The sequence below is a fragment of the Nycticebus coucang genome, chromosome 4 (assembly GCF_027406575.1).
Source record: "Nycticebus coucang isolate mNycCou1 chromosome 4, mNycCou1.pri, whole genome shotgun sequence".
NCBI lineage: Eukaryota > Metazoa > Chordata > Mammalia > Primates > Lorisidae > Nycticebus > Nycticebus coucang.
In genome coordinates this window covers 147,282,932-147,301,614 of record NC_069783.1, presented here as the reverse complement: position 1 = coordinate 147,301,614, position 18,683 = coordinate 147,282,932, and the positions used below count along the sequence as shown (strand labels likewise).

At 50.8% G+C, this 18,683-nt stretch overlaps 2 protein-coding genes across 2 annotated transcripts in view; both read right to left on the bottom strand.

The window, feature by feature from the left end:
* Positions 1-3,632: 3,632 nt before the first annotated feature.
* Positions 3,633-16,725, bottom strand: LOC128584489 (ras-related protein Rab-36-like). The gene is made up of 10 exons (XM_053589413.1): positions 16,716-16,725; positions 14,787-14,856; positions 12,106-12,171; positions 11,571-11,672; positions 9,648-9,712; positions 8,059-8,114; positions 7,257-7,334; positions 7,001-7,091; positions 5,418-5,537; positions 3,633-5,024 (listed from the first exon to the last, which is right to left on the bottom strand). The coding sequence occupies exons 1-10, from the start codon at positions 16,723-16,725 to the stop codon at positions 4,960-4,962; spliced, it is 723 nt and encodes a 240-aa protein (XP_053445388.1). The 3' UTR covers positions 3,633-4,959.
* The window catches only part of LOC128583126 (ret finger protein-like 3), a 24,221-nt gene continuing 22,134 nt past the window's right edge, over positions 16,597-18,683 (bottom strand). Inside the window, exon 6 of the mRNA XM_053587044.1 lies at positions 16,597-17,884. Within this exon, the coding sequence (XP_053443019.1) occupies positions 17,304-17,884 (581 nt within the window). The 3' untranslated portion in view covers positions 16,597-17,303. The remainder of the gene's footprint in view (positions 17,885-18,683) is intronic.

Genomic DNA, 18,683 nt, shown 5'->3' with positions numbered 1-18,683 from the left:
ACACACCCCCATGGGCTCAAATGGATCCTGGGGGCCTGCCCTTCCCCGCAGGGGCCAGCAGCAGGGCTGGGAGGAGGGTGAGGTGGGGGCACCCGGAGCACAAAGGTGAAGGAGACTGGGTCATGGGCCCTGCTGTCGTCTCTGTGAAGCTGCAGCAATGGGCTGGGAAGGAGTCAGGAAGTGCAGGGAGCCGGCCACTAGAGAGAGGGCTCAGCCGGGGACCCTGAGGACAGTTGCGAGTAGGGGCCATGGAAATAAACTCCTTTTCAGGGTTACAACCCTGGGCATGGGGCTGGGATCAACTGAGGGACACAGAGCTCCAAGGGTGAGGTGAGCCTGAGCAGGATTCTCAGGGGTCAGACCACAGAGGTGGGAGCAGAAGAGAAGGTGCTCGGGAGTGTCCTGCCTTTCAGCTCTCTGCACCTGGGTCTCCTCACCTGTTAGACAGGGACAGGGCAGTTGTGACACTCAGCCCAGAGCACGGCTGTGATTAAATGAGCTTCCCTTCGAGCACTTTGCTGAACACAGAACCGACCCAGAGTGAGTGCCCCGTAAGTTGGGGGGGTGTCTCGCTACTTCCCTAGGAGGCACCCCACTTTTGGGTGACCTCTGCTTTGGGGAATGGGGGCCATGATTTTCACCACACGTGTGTTTGAACTGATGCCGGTGCTCACTGGGGTCAGAGTCAGGGTGCGCCCAGCTCTGGACTCTCCTTCTCAGGGAACCCAAGTGTAAAATACCAGCTATGAGCAACGTCATGAGAGGCTGCATTGTGTGACGAGCTGCTTGTTCGTTCAGATGCCTCTCGGTGGGCCAGGACGGAAGGGAGAATTATAACTTCAGTGATGCCTCACAGGAGACCGAGATAGGGACAAAGGTGACCTGACCCAGCTGGAGAGCCCAAAGCAGGCTTTCCCGAGGAAGCACCCCCATGTGAGTGCAAGTGTCAAAGGTTGGGGCAAGGAGCTGTTTCATGACAAGAAAGCCCTACCCTTGCTTCAGGACAAAAGGGAAGTGGTAGTTCCCTCTGGTGGCCCCCAAAGCATCAGGCTTTGGGGTTGTTCACCCTCGTATGGAGTCCCTTCCCACGCTGACTCTGTGGGATGTTTTTGCCCAGTGGGACGTTTGGCCAAAATGTCCCATTGTAGCAAATACGATGTAAATGGAGGCTTGATAAATGTTTACATATTGGGGCTTATCTTTTGAAATATCCCTTCTTGGAAACCAGCCACCATGCTGTGAGGGAGCCCAAGCTACCACGTGGCAAGGCCCTGCCAAGCACCCAGGCTGAGGCCAGGACCAACTGCCAGTCATGTGAGTTGGGCCATTTTGGACCCTGGGACAGTCATCCCAGTACCCCAGCCGCTAACCATGGAGCAGAACAGTCAAATCATAAGCTCAGAAGAGATGATAAATGGTTATTACTTTAAAAAATGGAATTCCTGTTATGCAGCATGAAATAACCCAAACCCTCAGTCCTGCCCTCTACATCCCAGCTCTGATTCTTTCCTGTGCCCAGACCGTCTCTGCCTGGCATGAGGGTCTTTCTGCAGACCTGCCCAGCTTTGACCTGGGATTTTTCTGTTGCTGGCTCCTACCAGGTTCCTTCCAAGACGAGAACAAACCCTCGGGCCCCAAACAGCCTTCACTGGCTGATGCCTTGTGAGGGTTTTGGGGTCAGATAGGACTTCCGGAGCGTGTGACAGTGATGAGGCACGACTGTCTCTGGCCACCAGGAGAACTAAGCACAGGATTGTCCCCTAGGTGGGTCTACGGTTCGAGCAGGGGGCCCTTGGATCAGAGTGCTTCCTGTCTGCTGGGAGCATGTCTGGCTGCAGCAACCTTCCTGCGTCCCTGTCTGCTGGGAGCATGTCTGGCTCCAGCAACCTTCCTGCGTCCCTGTCTGCTGGGAGCATTCTGGCTCCAGCAACCTTCCTCCCTTGCCTTCCTCACCTCCCTTCGAGCACTTTGCTGAACACAGGCCTGATCCAGAGTGAGCACCTCATAAGTGGTGGGGGGTCTCGCTACTTCCCCAGGAGGCACCCCGCTTCTGGGTGATCTCTGCTTTGGGGACTGGGGGCCATAATTTTCACCACAAGTGAAAATTCCTCACACATCTACTGAGCCCCTACTGCAGGGCCTTCCTCCTGGAGGTGCTGGGGAGATAGCAGAGGTGACAAGGTCGCCACCCTTCCTTGGGGTCCCACAGAAGGGTGGGGCACAAAGCGTGGACATGGCTAATCACACCCAGAGTGACAAGTGCTCTGACAATCTTGGGGGTGTCCCTAAAGGCCTTCTGTAGAAGGGCATCCAGCTTTGGGGCACAGAAGTGGGCTAGAGCACTCCAGGCAGAGAACCTGGCACCTGCAGAGACCCCCTTGTGATCTGGGAAGAAGGCTGGGGCACAGGGGGTTACTGGGGCAGGCCAGGGATTTATGGGAATGTCTCCAGCAGAGGAGAAAGACAAGTGAAGGAAGAGGTAAGGTAAAAGTGAAGGAGGTGTAAACACACAGGTGGTCAGAGAGCAGGGAAGGGGCCAGAGACTCGGGGAAGAGGAAAAGATGTTTCTAAAGCAGTTGGCCGTGGTCACTGTGGTCACTTGCTGTGCCCTGGCTGCAGGGGTCTGCTTGTTTAGGCCCACAGGACCAGACCAATCTGCCCAACTTTCTGCCCAGAAATTTCCTGCCAGGTGTTGACAATGGAGGGAACGTTTCTGTTGACTCCTTGTATCAGAGTGGGGGTGTGGGAACCGTACTGAAGCAATCCTGACAGAAAAGATGCTACGTCAGCTCAGCGCAGGGGACAGTGCAGCCCTTGCGTTTCCCTGGAGAGCTTCCTCTCTTCAATCTTCAAAGATTGAAACCACAGAGGCCATTACTGTGCCCTTCAGGGCCTGCAGGGACCAGCTGTCTCTCATGGGCAACATGGGGGAGAGTTCCAGAAAGGACCAGGTACAGAGGCGTGGAGAGTTCCAGAAAGGACCAGGTACAGAGGCGTGGAGAGTTCCAGAAAGGACCAGGTATGGGCATGCACGTAACAGTGCAGTTCTAGCTCAGGGTGATCACAGCAGGACCACATATCCCCTTCTACCACATCCTCGGGCCTGAAGGGGTAAGGGAGGGAGCCGTGGAGAACACCCGCCCCTCGTGGCCTGGCTCTCCTAACCTGTGAAGCTGTTAGGCCAGTTCCTCCCTAATGCACCCCCAGTGCCCTCTCCACCTCCTTGGGCTGCATCTAGTGGATGAGGCTGGGGCTGCAGTCCAGAGAAGGGCCCAGCAAGGCCTTTTTTCAGAATCCAGTGTGTACGGCTTCAAGGATGGCCACTGCGGCACCCTTGGTAAAAGTGAAAGCTGGACAGAAGCTGGATCACCCACATATAGGGCAGGCCAGATGACGGTGACCTTCCATCCACATGAAGAAAAACAGGCCGCTGCTAAGGGAACGTGCAGGCTGGGCGTGTGCTGAGACAGGGCCTGCTGCAGCTGCCTGTCAGTGTGCCTCACATCGTGTCACCCTGGTGGAACAAGGAACGTGCCAGCAACACTGGGGGTGAGGGGTCCGCTGTATTTTACATGCTTTGTACCACCTTCTTTTGTTTCACACCAAGCACAGAACACCTTTAAAAGTGATTTGCATAAAGAAGTGTTTTATATAGGTAAAAAAACAAAGCTAAAAATACGGTAAGGAGGGAATGAACAGGAAAAGATGCCAGTGTTTTCCCCTAACTGATGATTTGGCAATCTCTGTGAGTCGATGAACACACTTGGGGCACCTGCAGTGTGCCGGGCACCAGGAACCTGTAAATGCTCACCACTACGGGAAACCAACGGGGACGCTGGATGCACCCCTGCTGCCTACGGCACAAGGTGGGTGCAGAGCAGGCACAGCCAAGGTGACAGGACCAGGGGCTGGTTTCCAGGGGTGAGACCCATGGAAGTGCTCTGGGCTGGAGGGTATGTGGGTGTGGGGTGCTCCTGCCTGCCCTGGGTTTGCAAGAGGAAGCAGTTGAGAGAACATGCTGGACTGTGGAGGGCCTCCGAAGCCTTCCAAAGACATGTGGACACCATCGCACAGGGCCTAAGAGACATGCAGGCCAGTGGGACAGACGGATAGAGGCGGCAGTGGGCATGAGGGCCAGAGCAGGGCAGTGTCACGCTCAGGCTGCAGAGCAAGTTACCCCAGGGTGGTTGTGCAGCCCCCCTCCTGTAACTGGTCAGGTAAATTCATCTTCCAGATAAGCCAGAGAGGTGCAAATGGCTTGCTCTGCCTACCCAGTCCTGCTGCCTAGGAGGCCAGCCCATCTCCCGCCAGAGAGGGCCCTCAGTCAGAATTAGCCTGAGAGACCCTCTTGTTCATTGAGCTCCGGGGCAGGTGGGGGCAAGGTCTGCCTGGGGATGCCTAGAGCCTATGGCAGAGTGACAGTGGACAGAGAGACGTAGAGGTCTGAGGCGGAGAACTATAAGCTTTTTGCAGAAAGCAGAAAACTTAGAAAACTCCTGGGGACATGGAAGGTGGGTACTCCTTCAGGTGCTGAATTTGACAAGTCCAGGTTGCCTGGTACATGGTGCTAAGAAGGCTTCTGAGGTCACATGGCTGGGGAAGAGGGCCAGGGTCAGCTGCTGATGCAGGCCCGGGGTGAGGGGTGTGGCCTGGGGCAGGCTTATCCCGGGTTTGCAGTCCTAAGGCCTCTGAAGGCCAAGGGAGACTGTCTGACGACCCTGGGACCAGCCTTTTAGGGGATCACTGTAGTGTTCCCAGCAGCCAGGCAGTGTGGGGTCCCCGGGCAGCCAGTGGGAACCTTTCCTGGCTCCTGACCTGCCAAAGAGAAGTGGCTGAGCCCTGGGGCTCTGCAGAGAAGACAGGCCCTCCACATCCCGAGGGTAGACACGCTGCAGAGCTCAGGTTCCACATCACCTTTCCACAGGTGCAGGGTGTGGAGGCCTCTGACACAGGCCCCAGCTAACAGCAGCCCAGGCTAGAGGGCTGCTTGCTCTCCTGGCTCTCGGGTGGACTTCCCTCCATTCCTGCAAGGAGAATTGCATCAACTGAGCACCCTGCAGCTGACTGGGCAGGGGCCACTCTGACCCTGACAGTCAGAGTGGTTAACTTGGGCTCCTAGGCCTGCCATGGGCCTAAAGGCCCAGGGGACATTTCAGGTGGTGGACCAGAGTAGACAAAGGCACAGACCAGAAGAGCCAGAACGAGGCCACATCTTCAGCTGTCAGGACAGCAAGGAGCAGGGAAGGAGTCTGAGACTACAGGTGGGGTCAGGAAAGCTGCAGGCCTGAGGCCAGGGTGACGGTCAAGACAGGGGTGTCCAAGGACAGCAGAGGGCCACAAATTGAGGAAATGGCAGGGTCTGAGGTGACAGGAGGATGGTGGATGTCCCTACCCCCCTTGGCCAGGCCCATACGCACGGATGAGGCCTCCATCGCCGACCTGCAGCTGGGCGCTGCTCCGCCTTTCCAGGTCCTGCAGCACCGAATGCTCGAACGCCAGGGCGGCCACGCGGCTGAAGAATGCCTTCACATTCTCCCCTGTGGGCCCCGAGGCAGCCGTGACTACCCCTGGTTGCATTTGGCGTAGGAGCCAGGACGGGCCTCTCTGAGGTTGGCCCATGGCCCCTCCTAGAGCACCCTGACAGGAACAGCAGCACAGGACAGTGCAGCCTGCCCACCCGTGTTATAACGGCTGTGCCTGCCAGCCCCCCTCCCACCTGTCGCCCCCTCTCCACCTGCCCACCCCACTCCCTCACACCTCTGAGCCTTCATTCTCCAGTATCTACTCTTCTAATCAGTTGCCATTGACCACTAAGGGCCGGGTGCTGGGACATGTGGAGCTCTGGACAGACACTTTTGATAGCTGTTGGATGGGGCTGTGAGGATTACTGTGCTCCCCTGTGGAGTCTCTGTGTATCTTCCTCCAAGTGGAGTTGCTGCCCATCAGGGGGCCGCTTGCTCCCAGGCCCCAACGGGAACACTGTACACACCCCTGGTGCAGTGTGCAACCTGAACATCTGCTCAGGGCAGTCCTGCTTGGCCCATAGCAAGCTCTCTATAAACTGTTAACCTGACAAAGGAGGGCAGGTTCTGACAGCAGAAGGGAGACTGTCTGAAAGGAGCAATAGAGGACACCAGGGACTGCCAGGTGTTTGCACTGGGCTGGAGGTGGCACCGACCTTCAGCGCACACCCAGTCCCTGGCTGGGTGTTCACTGTCTTTCCCTGCCAGGGGCAAGCACTACTGGGTCTGATTTCTTGAGTGCCCAGAGCCCTAGGGGCCCACTATGTGCCAGACACTGCACGCTATTCCCTTTCATCCCCGACAACCTGTGATTTCAGTCTGCTCTTCGTGTCTCTCCATTTTCTAATTTTTCCTCAGTAACTACATACAGATGTGATTTAAAATTTCCTTTTCCTAACAAAACCAAGACGGGCAGCATCGGCCTGATTCCCAGAAGAGACGACTGAGGCTTGGAGAGGTGGGCATCTTGCCAGGGGCTGGGGGCCCAGTGTGGCTTTGGGCAGACTGGGTGGGGAGTGGGATGGGTGAGAGCTGGGGGCTGCAAGCCACGATGATACCCAGGAGGGAGTGGGAGCCCCCCCCCCCTTACTGGGCCTACTACATGCTGAGAAGTGTCACACACTTGGCATCTGAGGGGCAGGGGCAGGACAGTGCCGTAGTTACAGGTGTTTCCATCCTGGCTCTGTTGCCTCCTCCCCTGTGGGCCTGGGAGTGACTTCACAGGGATAAGACAGAACCTGCCTCCCAGGTAGTCCTGAGGGCTGCCTTGGAGAACATGCCAACATGGCATGAGGCAGGGCTGCTCCTCCCCCACCCCTGAGGCAGGCCTCCTAAGGCACTACCAATTGCCAGCATGGGGGGCTGTCACGCCAGTACATGCGGGGCCACGGAAGGGAAAGGCAGACACACAGGGAGAGCGGCATGGCCTGAGAGCCGTGCTCTGTCTCCACCACAGTGACAACCCGGGTCCCACTCACCGGTCTTGGCGGACACCGACCAGTACTCAGCCTGCATCTGGTTGGCCATGTGCACAGCCTCTGCTTCGGCCTGCTCACACGCTGCCCCTGACTGGGAGAAGTGGCCTCGCTGACGCGGGGCTTGCACCCGTCTGCAGAGGCCCCTGGGGAGGCAACTGCCTGTTCCCCACGGTGCCACTTCCCTCCCTCAAACATGGGCTGCAGGTGGAGGCACTGTCCTATGGGCCATCCAAGCCTCTAGTGCTGCTCTGCTCACCAGAAGGTCCTTCTTGGCTCCCACCAGGAAGATGAAGCAGGAGCTTGCCTCATTCTCTCGTAGCGCGTCCTGCAGCCACTGCCTGGAATACAGAGGGGAGACGGCTGAGACATGCCACCTACCCACTCACCCAGAGCAGGGCACAGGGTCACACACCTCCCTAAGGCCAGCTACATCGGCCTGGAGGTGCAGGAGGGGCGCCTTGGCCCATGCTCGCTGGACAGGGTGCTGGCACCACCACCAGATGGGCTCAGCTGGATAGGAAGGGGTGGAAATACAGGAGCACTGTTAAGGGGCAGTGAAGACCCCACTCTGGCCCTGGCTTGGCCCTCGACTCATGAGACCTTGGGTGAGTCCTGCACTTTTATTAACTAGAACGATCACCCCCGCTTCCCTCACAGGGCTTGGAAGATGCTGGATGTGAATGTCCCAGGGCTTTGGTCCACCAGCTGGACGACTCCCAGCAGAAGCAAGATGGCCTCCCAGCCTCGGTCACATTACCAGTTTGCTGTGCCCTAGATAGCAAGGGCCAAATTCATGTCCCTTCAGACTAGACTGGCTCTAAAATTTTAAGGCCCAGGGCAAGGTGAACGAACATATGAGACCCCTCCTTCAAACTGATTAACTTTTGAGATGGTGACAGCAGAGTATTAAAGCAAGTGCAGGCTCTTTGGAGCACGTGCCCTGCTGAGACTGTGCTGGCCTCACACTCAGGTGCTACCGCCCACTGGCTTCGGAGTGGGGATCCCTTTCAGGCAGCTTCCTAAACCCAGGGGAAGCACAGGGGCTGCAGAACCCGGACTTGCCTGGTGTGCTCCAGAGTCTGCACGTCAGTAAGGTCAAAGGCTGTGATGATCACTGGACCCGGAAAAAGGCAACAGCCAGTCAGCCACAGTGAGGCAAACAGTGTGACAAAGAGAGGCTCTGTGTCAAAAAGGAGGGGCCCAGGAGGAGCCCAGTTCCTGAGGAACTGCCAGGGCGCCCCCCTCCTGGCACTCAGTACCAGACCCCACGATGGAAGGTGGGGAGGAAACACTGCACGGCTCCCAGGACCCTCCTCCCCACTGCCCTCCCCTGATGCACCCAGCAGCCCAACCTCAGGGTAGAACCCAGGGAGGGTGGAGAAGGCAGGCAGGACACTCAAGGCTTTGACAGCAGAGACTCTCGGCCACTTTTGGCTAAGGGGGCTCGGATGAGGGTCTTAACTGCTGAGCCTCAGTTTCCCCACCTATAAAATGGTGGCAATGACACCTCTAGCTCTCAGGTGCAGCTGTTTTAAAAAGCTATTTGTCCAGGGCCTGTCACAGGACAGACTGTCAACAATGCAGCTATGGCTATGACGATGACTGCAACAGCCAGCTTTAGGGAAACAACTTCTGTGGAGCTGGGTGGGCAGAAAAGGATGCAGTCTGTTCCCTGAGCTCCTCTGGTCACTGCCCCGCCCTGTCCAGTGGTGTTGGGGAATGGGGAGTGCTGGACCCCCTTAGGGAGGACATTCCAGGACAATGGCTGTGCTCTACTGGCCACCAGGCGTGTGAGCAGGGCTGGACAGGGGCTTCCTCTACACTTGGCTGAAGGCTGCAGGAGTGCCTAGGTCCCCTCCGGAAGCAGCGGGGAAGGGAAAAGAAACTGAGGACAGGGATGACGGCAGCCAGGCTGCTGTTTGCAGACTGCTGCGACGAGGCACCTCACACCTCATCCCCATGGGAGAAGCATACCCTCTCAGAAGAGAGGGGCTGGAGAGGCCATGTGGCGCTCATGGTTTGTTTCCTGATTTTGCTTCTTCCAAATACTAAAGAAGGTGTTGTTTTTTTTTTTTTTTACCACATTAAGTAGACATAATGGCACCCTATAATAATTTGAGTCTGGTTCTAGAAGCTTCTGACGGTCCTCTCACATCTCCTACTGAACTCCATCTCTGTCTTCCCCCAGGAAGGTGGGGTGGGCGCAGGCAGCTAACGTGTGCCTCCTGCTGACTGTCAGTGCTGCCCGGTGCACGGGCTGTCCTCGGCTCTGGAGGTCCCACTGGGGACCTGGCTGTCCTCCCATGGCCCCTTGTCACTCATCCTCTTTGGCCTAGCCCCTCCTGTTGAGGAGGGACAGCCTCTTCCCTGGAGTCCAATGCTGCTCTTTCTTGCTGGGGCCTCTCTCAGGATCTTTCTGAGCTGAAGACTGGGGCTGAGATTTAAAGCCAGCACCCACCACCACAGAGTCTCTAAAGGGCCAGCCAGGCCCCAGCATGAAGGCAGCTTCCCTGTCCCTAGGCAGCAGCCCAGGTGTTTTCTCAGTGGTCAGAGGCCAGAAACTGGAGCATCTGGGTTTCCTGTGGTGCAGTTGAGCCAAGAGTCCTACTGCACATGGCTGAGGGCCCCAGAATTGCAGGCTGCTCACCCTGGGCACCCCGGTAGTAGGCAGATGCGATGCACTTGAACTTCTCCTGCCCAGCTGTGTCCCAGCTGTAAGGTGGGTGAGAGAGAAAAGAAAAGCAGTGGGAGGTTAAGCAATTGTAGGGTTTTGAGTCAACAAGCTAGTGGGAGGGAGGGTAGGAGACCTGAGCGTCCATGCCAATGGGTAGGCTTCAAGAAGTGCCTATTGTGACGCCTCTGTCCCTGTCGCCAGGTTCTCATGATCCCTTCCTGGGTGCTTGGAAGTGCCTGGGGTGTGGGGGGGACCTCTCTCACTGCAGTCACTGTGGCTGGGGAGAGGGGCTGTGGCATTAGTCGGTCCACTGCCCTGATGAATGGAAGTGCAGCTTGGTCTCTGCTGGCTGGGACATTAAAAAGGAGTCCAGGGGCCGGGCACGGTGGTGGCTCATGCCTGTAATCCCAGAGCTTTGGGAGGCTGAGGCCAGAGGATCATTTGAGCCCAGGAGTTCAAGGCCAGTCTGAACAACACAGTGAGACCCTGTCTCTACATAAAAAAAAAAAATTAAAATAAAATTACCTAGTTGTGGTGGCATGCACCTGTAGTCCTAGCTACTTGGGAGGCTAAAGGTGGAGGATGGCTTGAATCTAGGAGTTTGCAAGGTTACCATGAGCTATGATTGCACCACTGTACTCTAGCCTTAGTGACAGGGCGAGACCCCATCTCTTAAAAAAAATAAAAGTAGCATATGGCCCACAATGGGGCTTCCCTTAAAGATGTGGACTTCTACCTACAGAAGAGGGTCTGTGAATGGTGCTGGGGCTCTAGGCTGGGCCTCCAGCTGTGGCTCTTGTCACCTGCTCACTGGGGCATTGCTTCACCTTCTGCGCTGCAGGTCCCAGGTCCCTAACAGGTGACTTTGAGCAGTTAGCTCCAGCTCTCTGGATGTCAAGAAGGACTTAGGAGCCCTAGGTCCATGGAAAAGAATGCAAAGTCGATCAATGTCTGCCATGGGCACAGCCTAGTAGAGGAGAAGGCCCACATGCTGAGATCTACTCACGCTGGTTTAGAACAAGGCAGGAGGTCAATATGTAGGGACGGGTCTGAAAATCTATCCCATTTTAAAGTCAGCAGATCGAAATTTAACTTTTCTCAGTAAACCAAAAAGTAGACAGACCACAAGTAGCACACTGTTTGGTCTGAAAAATTTTTAAGGGATCCAGAGAGATGCAGTGACAGGTTTTTTTTTTCATTAATTCATTCATATTTCCTTTCATTTCTGAAGAAGACTCTGGAGGGAGGAGCTGGGAGTGGTGGCCTGAGAGTGGGGCCTGTTGGGAGGCTGCCAGTTGTCTCAATGTAAGACAAGAGCTGGGACAGTATTCCTGTTTTGTCCTGGGCCCTCTGATGAGATACAGCCTGTGGTCACAACAGTGAGTCTAGCCACCAGCTACTCTCTCATTCTCTACCCAGGCTGCCCTCACAGGCTCTTTGCAGTCCCAGTTTTGCAGCTCCCACAGTACCTCAGCCCTGTGTTCTTACAGCCTCTTTTGCTCTGGACTAATCCTATACTCTCCCTCAGGCCCAGTTTGGTATCATCTGTCTGCAGCACCCCAGGGCTGAGGAGGTCCTGAGAGGGGAGGGAACAGTCTTGACAGAGTCAGGAGCTCATGCAGGCTCAGCTCAAACCGGGTCAGGGGACTGAGGAAGGAAGCTGGGAGAGACAAAGGGGAAGGGGGCCAAGACAGAGTCCTGGTGATTTCCAGCAGGCAAGCCCGGGGCAGGGACGGCCATGTAGGAGAGCACGGAAAGGGGAGGGTCCAGGCAAGATGCTAGCCAGGGTGGGTAAGGCTCAGGCGAGAGAAAACCAGAGGAGGGACGAAGCCCCTGGGCCACTGAGAGGGGCTGGCAGGGGGGAAGACAGACAGAACAACAGACAGAGGCACTCACATCTGCAGGCTGTAGGGAATCCCCGCAATCTCAAAGCGCTCAATTTCAAAGTCCACCCCAATGGTGGCCTTATAATCTCGGTCAAAAACATTCTTGCAAAACCTGTGGGAGGAAGAGAAGTCATCAGAGAAGTGTCCTCACAGAAGCGTGCACGGAAGCTTCCCTGTGATAGTGCGAGTGTGGATGGACAGAGTAGCCACCCAGAACGCGTGCGGGAAGGGAGGGGCAGGAGCCCTGGAAATCTGCAAGTTAGAAGCTAAGTGAAACTGGGTGTGCAACCACGGGGAAGGCAGCGGACGGGTGAGTCTGTGGTCCCAGGGGTACAGAGGCATGGACACCAGTCTCCCGGATGCCCGACCCTACCATCTCCCTGATTTCTGGTACCCCTTTCCCTCCAGCTGCCACCAGGCTGAGGCACAGTGGTTCCTGGGAGCCACACTGTTCCTACTGTGACACGGTCATTTGGGCCACCCAGGTAGAGGTGTGACAAGCTGGTGCTAGAGGGTGTGGCCGATGGGGCTTAGGAGCTGCGTACCTGTGGATGAGGCTGGTCTTCCCCACGTAGAGATCGCCAATGACAACCACCTTGGAGAGTCTGAGCCTGTGGAAGATACATCCATGTGGCCTCAGGCAGAGTCTGTGGACACTCACAGGCCCTTCCTTCCCTGAGCTCTCTGCCACCCCTCACTCCAGAACGTAGGACAGGACACCCTGTCCCCCCTCTCCAGACATCAGAGGGGAGGGTGGGAGCGCCTGCATTGCTCTGGGGATGCTGATGCCCCTAGAGCTGCACCTCAGAGATTAATGAAATTGAAAACAAAAGAACCATTCAGAAAATTAATGAAACAAAGAGTTGGTTTTTGAACAAATAAATAAAATAGATAAACCTTTGGTTAGACTAACTAGAAATAAAAAAGTAAAATCTCTAGTAACCTCAATCAGAAATGATAAAGGGGAAATAACAACTGATGCCACAGAAATACAAGAGATCATCTCTGAATACTACCAGAAAATTTATGCCCAGAAATTTGACAATGTGAAGGAAATGGATCAATATTTGGAATCACACTCTCTCCCTAGACTTACCCCAGATGAAATAGATCTCCTGAACAGACCAATTTTAATCACTGAGATCAAAGAAACAATAAAAAATCTTCCAGCAAAAAATGCCCTGGTCCAGATGGCTTTACCCCAGAATTTTATCAAACCTTAAAAGAAGAGTTTATTCTTATATTGCAGAAATTATTCCAAAAAATTGAGAAGGAAGGAATCTTCCCCAACACATTCTACGAAGTAAACATTACTCTGATACCAAAGCCAGGGAAAGACCCAACTGAAAAGGAGAATTTCAGACCAATTCAGACCAATTTCACTAATGAATATAGATGCAAAAATTCTCAACAAAATCTTAGCTAACAGATTATAGCTTATCATCAAAAAAGTCATACATCATGATCAAGTAGGTTTCATCCCAGGGATGCAAGGCTGGTTTAATATACGCAAGTCTATAAACGCTATTCACCGTATCAAGAGAAGTAAAACCCAAAACTATATGATCCTCTCAATAGATGCAGAAAAAGCATTCCACAAAATCCAGCATCCTTTTCTAATTAGAACACTGAGGAGTATAGGCATAGGTGGCACATTTCTAAAACCGATTGAAGCTATTTATGACAAACCCACAGTTAATATTTTACTGAATGGAGTAAAACTGAAAGCTTTTCCTCTTAGAACAGGAACTAGACAAGGTTGTCCTCTGTTACCATTACTATTCAACATAGTGCTGGAAGTTCTAGCCAATACAATTAGACAAGACAAGAAAATAAAGGGCATCCAAATTGGAGCAGAGGAGGTTAAATTCTCCCTCTTTGCTGATGATATGATCTTATCCTTAGAGCACCCTAAAGACTCAACCACAAGACTCTTATAAGTCATTAAAAAATACAGTAATGTTTCAGGATATAAAATCAATGTCCACAAGTCAGTTGCTTTTGTATACACCAACAACAGCCAAGATGAGATGTTAATTAAAGACACAACTGCCTTCACCATAGCCCCAAAGAAAATGAAATACTTAGGAATATACCTAACAAAAGAGGTGAAGGACCTCTATAAAGAAAATTATGTAACCTTAAGAAAGGAAATAGCAGAGGACTTTAACAAATGAAGAACATACGCTGGGAAGAATCAACATTGTTAAAATGTCTATACTTCCCAGAGCAATTTACTGAGTCAATGCCATCCCTCTTAAAATACCAACATCCTATTTTCAAGACTTGAAAAAAAATGATTCTGCCTTTTGTATGGAACCAAAAAACCCTCATATTGCTAAGGCAGTTCTTAGTAATAAAAACAAAGCTGGGGGTATCACCATACTGGATTTTAGGCTGTATCACAAGGCCATGGTGGTCAAAACAGCATGGTACTGGCACAAAAATAGAGACATAGATATTTGGAATCAAATAGAAAACCAGGAAATGAAATCAACAATTTACAGCCACCTAATCTTTGATAAACCAAACAAGAGTGTCCACTGGGGGAAAGATTCCCTACTCAATAAATGGTGCTCGGAGAATTGGATATCCACATGTAAAGACTGAAACTGGACCCACACCTTTCTCCACTCACAAAAACTGATTTAAGATGGATAAAGGACTTAAATTTAAGGCATGAAACAATAAATATCCTCAAAGAAAGAATAGTAAAAACACTGGAAGGTATCGGCCTGGGGAAAGATTTTATGAAGAAGACTGCATGGCAATAGCGACAACAGCAATAATAAACAAATGGGATTTAATTAAATTGAAAAGCTTCTGTACAGCCAAGGAGACAACAAACAAAGCAAATAGACATCCTACCCAATGGGACAGGATATTTGCATATTGTCTGATTCAAAGACAAACACTTAATGACAAGGATCTATACAGAACTTCAACTAATTCACAAGAAAAAAACCAACAATCTCATACATCAATGGAGAAAGAGAGATGAATAGAATCTTCTCCAAAGATGACAGACGAATGGCCAGCAATCATATGAAAAACTGCTCACCATCCCTAATTATTAGAGAAATGCAGATTAAAACAACCCTGAGATATCACCTAACCCCAGCGAGAATGGCCTATATAGCAAAATCTCAAAACTGAAGATGCTGGCGCGGTTGTGGAGAGAAAGGAACACTTTTACACTGTTGGTGGGACTGCAAACTAATACAACCTTTTTGGAAGGATGTTTGGAGAAACCTCAAAGAACTCAAGCTCGACCTCCCATTTGATCCTGCAATCCCATTCCTGGGCATCTATCCAGAAGGAAGAAAAAAAAAAAAAACAAAACTTTTATTATGAAGACACTTGTACTAGGCTGTTTATCGCAGCCCAATTTACAATTGCCAAAATGTGGAAACAACCTAAGTATCCTTCAACCCAGGAATGGATCGGTAAGGAATATGTATACCATGGAATATTATTCAGCCATAAAAAGTGGAGATTTTGCAGCATTTGTACTAACCTGGATGGAGGTGGAACACATCATTCTTAGTGAAGCATCACAGGAATGGAGAAGTATGAATCCTATGTACTCAATCTTTATTTGAAGACAATTAGTGACATGGTGGGGCGTGGGGGAAGGGGAAAGCAGACAGAGAAGGAGGGAAGGGGTGATGGAAAGGAAAGGAAGAAGAAAAAAAAAGAACAAGAAAATAGTGACTAATTTTCACATAAATTGTTTTTTTTTTTTTTTTTTTTTTTTTTTTGTAGAGACAGAGTCTCACTTTATGGCCCTCGGTAGAGTGCCGTGGCCTCACACAGCTCACAGCAACCTCCAACTCCTGGGCTTAAATGATTCTCTTGCCTCAGCCTCCCGAGTAGCTGGAACTACAGGCGCCTGCCACAACGCCCGGCTATTTTTTGGTTGCGGTTTGGCCGGGGCCGGGTCCGAATCCGCCACCCTCGGTACATGGGGCCGGCGCCCCACCGACTGAGCCACAGGCGCCGCCCCATAAATTGGTTTTAATTTTGACCAAAGTATATTACTTAAATATTAATTTTTAACCCAAGATGTTAATATGTTGTTTAGGATATTATATCCTCATTTATAAGTGACATATGTTTGTAATTTCTCCTTTATGATAATATATTTTCTCCAACTTTAATAACAGGTGTACCCCGATGAAGTAGAATGATTTTGGTGTATTTCTTCTTTTTCTGTTGCCTATAAGATTTAGCATGATCTGTTTTTTGAAATTATCTTTTACTTTTATTTATAAATATTAGTTGTCTATTCTTTGATACTTAAAAAAAATAATAAGAAGTTAACTGATGACTCCATACTGAATCTCAGAGTCAAAGCATTCTATAATAGACATGCTCTTATTTGACAATGTGACTGTTACTTTCTTTGCATCATCATCATCATTATTATTATTATTGCTTAAGATTTCGATGTAGCAATTGTCTGATTCCTTTCCTGAATGTATTTGTTTGTTCGTTCATTACGAGGTTTTTGTTTCTAGTCCTCATCTTTTTTTTTGTTTTTTTTTGTAGAGACAGAGTCTCACTGTACCGCCCTCGGGTAGAGTGCCGTGGCGTCACACGGCTCACAGCAACCTCTTAACCCTTGGGCTTACGCGATTCTCTTGCCTCAGCCTCCCGAGCAGCTGGGACTACAGGCGCCCGCCACAACGCCCGGCTGTTTTTTGGTTGCAGTTTGGCCGGGGCTGGGTTTGAACCCGCCACCCTTGGCATATGGGGCTGGCGCCCTACTCACTGAGCCACAGGCGCCGCCCGTTTTTGTTTTTTTTTTTGTGGTTTTTGGCCAGGGCTAGGTTTGAACCCGCCACCTCCGGCATATGGGACCGGCGCCCTACTCCTTGAGCCACAGGCGCCGCCTTAGTCCTCATCTTAAACATTGTTATTGTTATGAAACTTTAAAGTCTTTTTAATTTTGTGAAGGCAAAAAAAAAAAAATGGAAACCTAATTAACACATGTATATGTAAAAATAAAAATAAATTAAAAAAAAAAAGAAAACAGGACTTGAGTATTGAGAATGTTTTGCTTAGATTTAAAATCATCAGAGTAACCAGCAATAACCAAAAAATGGTTCCCCAGGAAAAGAGAGCACTTAATCCTATCACTTAAATATAGAACCTAATCCCATCCCAGCCCACCCCCAAGGAGTCATGGTTTTGCATTTTTACTCAGAAAACTCAATCATCCTTGAGTCATCTAAAACTACAGTGGATTGTGGTGGGGTAGGCTGGGTGTGGAGGCTCACGCCCTATAATCCTAGCACTCTGGGAGGCTGAGGCGGATGGATTGCCTGAGCTCATGGGTTGGAGATCAGCCTGAGCAAGAGAGAGATCCCATCTCTAAAAATAAATAGCCGGGTGTTGTGGCAGGTGCCTGTAGTCCTAGCTACTCGGGAGGCTGAGGCAAGAGAATCACTTGAGCCCAAGAGTTTGAGGTTGCTGTGAGCTATGACACCACGGCACTCTCCCAAAGTGGACAAAAGTGAGACTCTGTCTAAAAAAAATATATAGATAGATAGATAGATAGATAGATAGATACACACTAATTAAATTATCTGATTAGTACTTAGCACTCAATTTATACACTACATTAATTACATTCATGAAATTTTCTACTATGACTTTTGTATAATACTTTTACCAAGTAGAAAGTGCCTAGGCCTAACCACAAAGTAACTTTCTGTGAGTATTTCTTTGCCGTGGGGGTCTATTCATGCTCCCCAGGATGGGCTAGAGGATCAGCAGTGACTTGGCTCATCACAGGACAGATTCTCAGGAAACCCTGATCACCATTAGGTGGAATTGAAGGAGCAAAAAATGGGCACAGTGGCTCCTCAGCAAAAACTTTGGTGAACGTAAAGATGTGGGATCCATTGTCTACATCAAAAAAGGAAATATTGCCCATATCCATATCCAGAAAAATCCCCAATCTCTGTACCTTGGTATCTGAGCAGAGGGCAGTCTGAGGCATTGTGTTGGCAAATGAGTAGCCTCCAGCCTTCAGACTCACAGTCCGGAATCCAAGATCTGTAGTCAGTTGGATCTTTCCTTTCCAGTGAACAGATTCTTTACAAACTCCCAGGTCCCATTGTGTGCTCATTCCCACATCCACCTGCCAGTAATGGCAGCCAGAAGTGAAGTGAGGGGTACCCAGGACACAAAGTGGCAACTGCAATCTCTCAGCAAGGTCCTGTCGACTCTGTGTGATGCACACACAGCGGACACTCCTGAGATCATCAGAAATGAGGAGGAACTTGTTGGCTGTGTCAATATCCAAGGTCACATCCACTGCAAAAAGAAAAGCAAATTATCTCTACAAATGCACAAAATCCAGGCTGATGTTTCGTGGCTACTACAAAGTCCCAAATATCTCATTCCCTTTAGTTTCTTTCATCTGCTTTACATCAGAACTTTTTAGGACAGAAATTCCCTGGCTGCCCTGACTAGATCAAATTAGCATAGGCATGCTTTGTAGCAATATGAGACTCACTCATAATAGTAGTGCTTCTTTTTCCATTATGTGATATGTGTTTATTAATTAAACTTTTGTTCCCTGTATAGTGGAAAGTCTCTGAGTTAGACACCCTGACTCTCCTACCACACTAATGAACGAAAAAGAATGATATTAAGAAAATTCCAGTTAACAATATTTAATGATGCTTCTGTTTCCACATTTTACTATTCCAATTCAAAAGAGAACTAAAAGTAGACCTGCCATTCCATCCTGCAGTTCCTCTACCAGGTATACATCCAGATGACCCAAACTCACTTTACAACAAAGACATTTGCACAAGAATGTTTATTGCAGCCCAATGCATAATTTCTAAGTCCTGGAATCAGTCCAAGTGCCCATCGAGCCATAAGTGGATTAACAAATTGTGGTACATGTATACCATGGAATATTACGCAGCCATAAAAAAGATGGAGACTCGGCTCGGCGCCTGTGGCTCAAGCGGCTAAGGCACCAGCCTCATACACCTGAGCTGGCGGGTTCAAATCCAGCCCGGGCCCGCCAAACAACAATCATGGCTGCAACCAAAAAAACAGCCAGGCGTAGATGCCTGTAGTCCCAGCTACTTGGGAGGCG

Bases quoted from the DNA above. Each gene is read 5' to 3' on its own strand.
- LOC128584489 (XM_053589413.1), bottom strand. The intron at 12,172-14,786 runs GTTGTATTAGTT...TATCTTCCACAG, and splicing joins CCAAACATCCTTCCAAAAAG to GCTCAGACTCTCCAAGGTGG. The intron at 9,713-11,570 runs GTGAGTGCCTCT...CCCACCTTACAG, and splicing joins ATTCCCTACAGCCTGCAGAT to CTGGGACACAGCTGGGCAGG.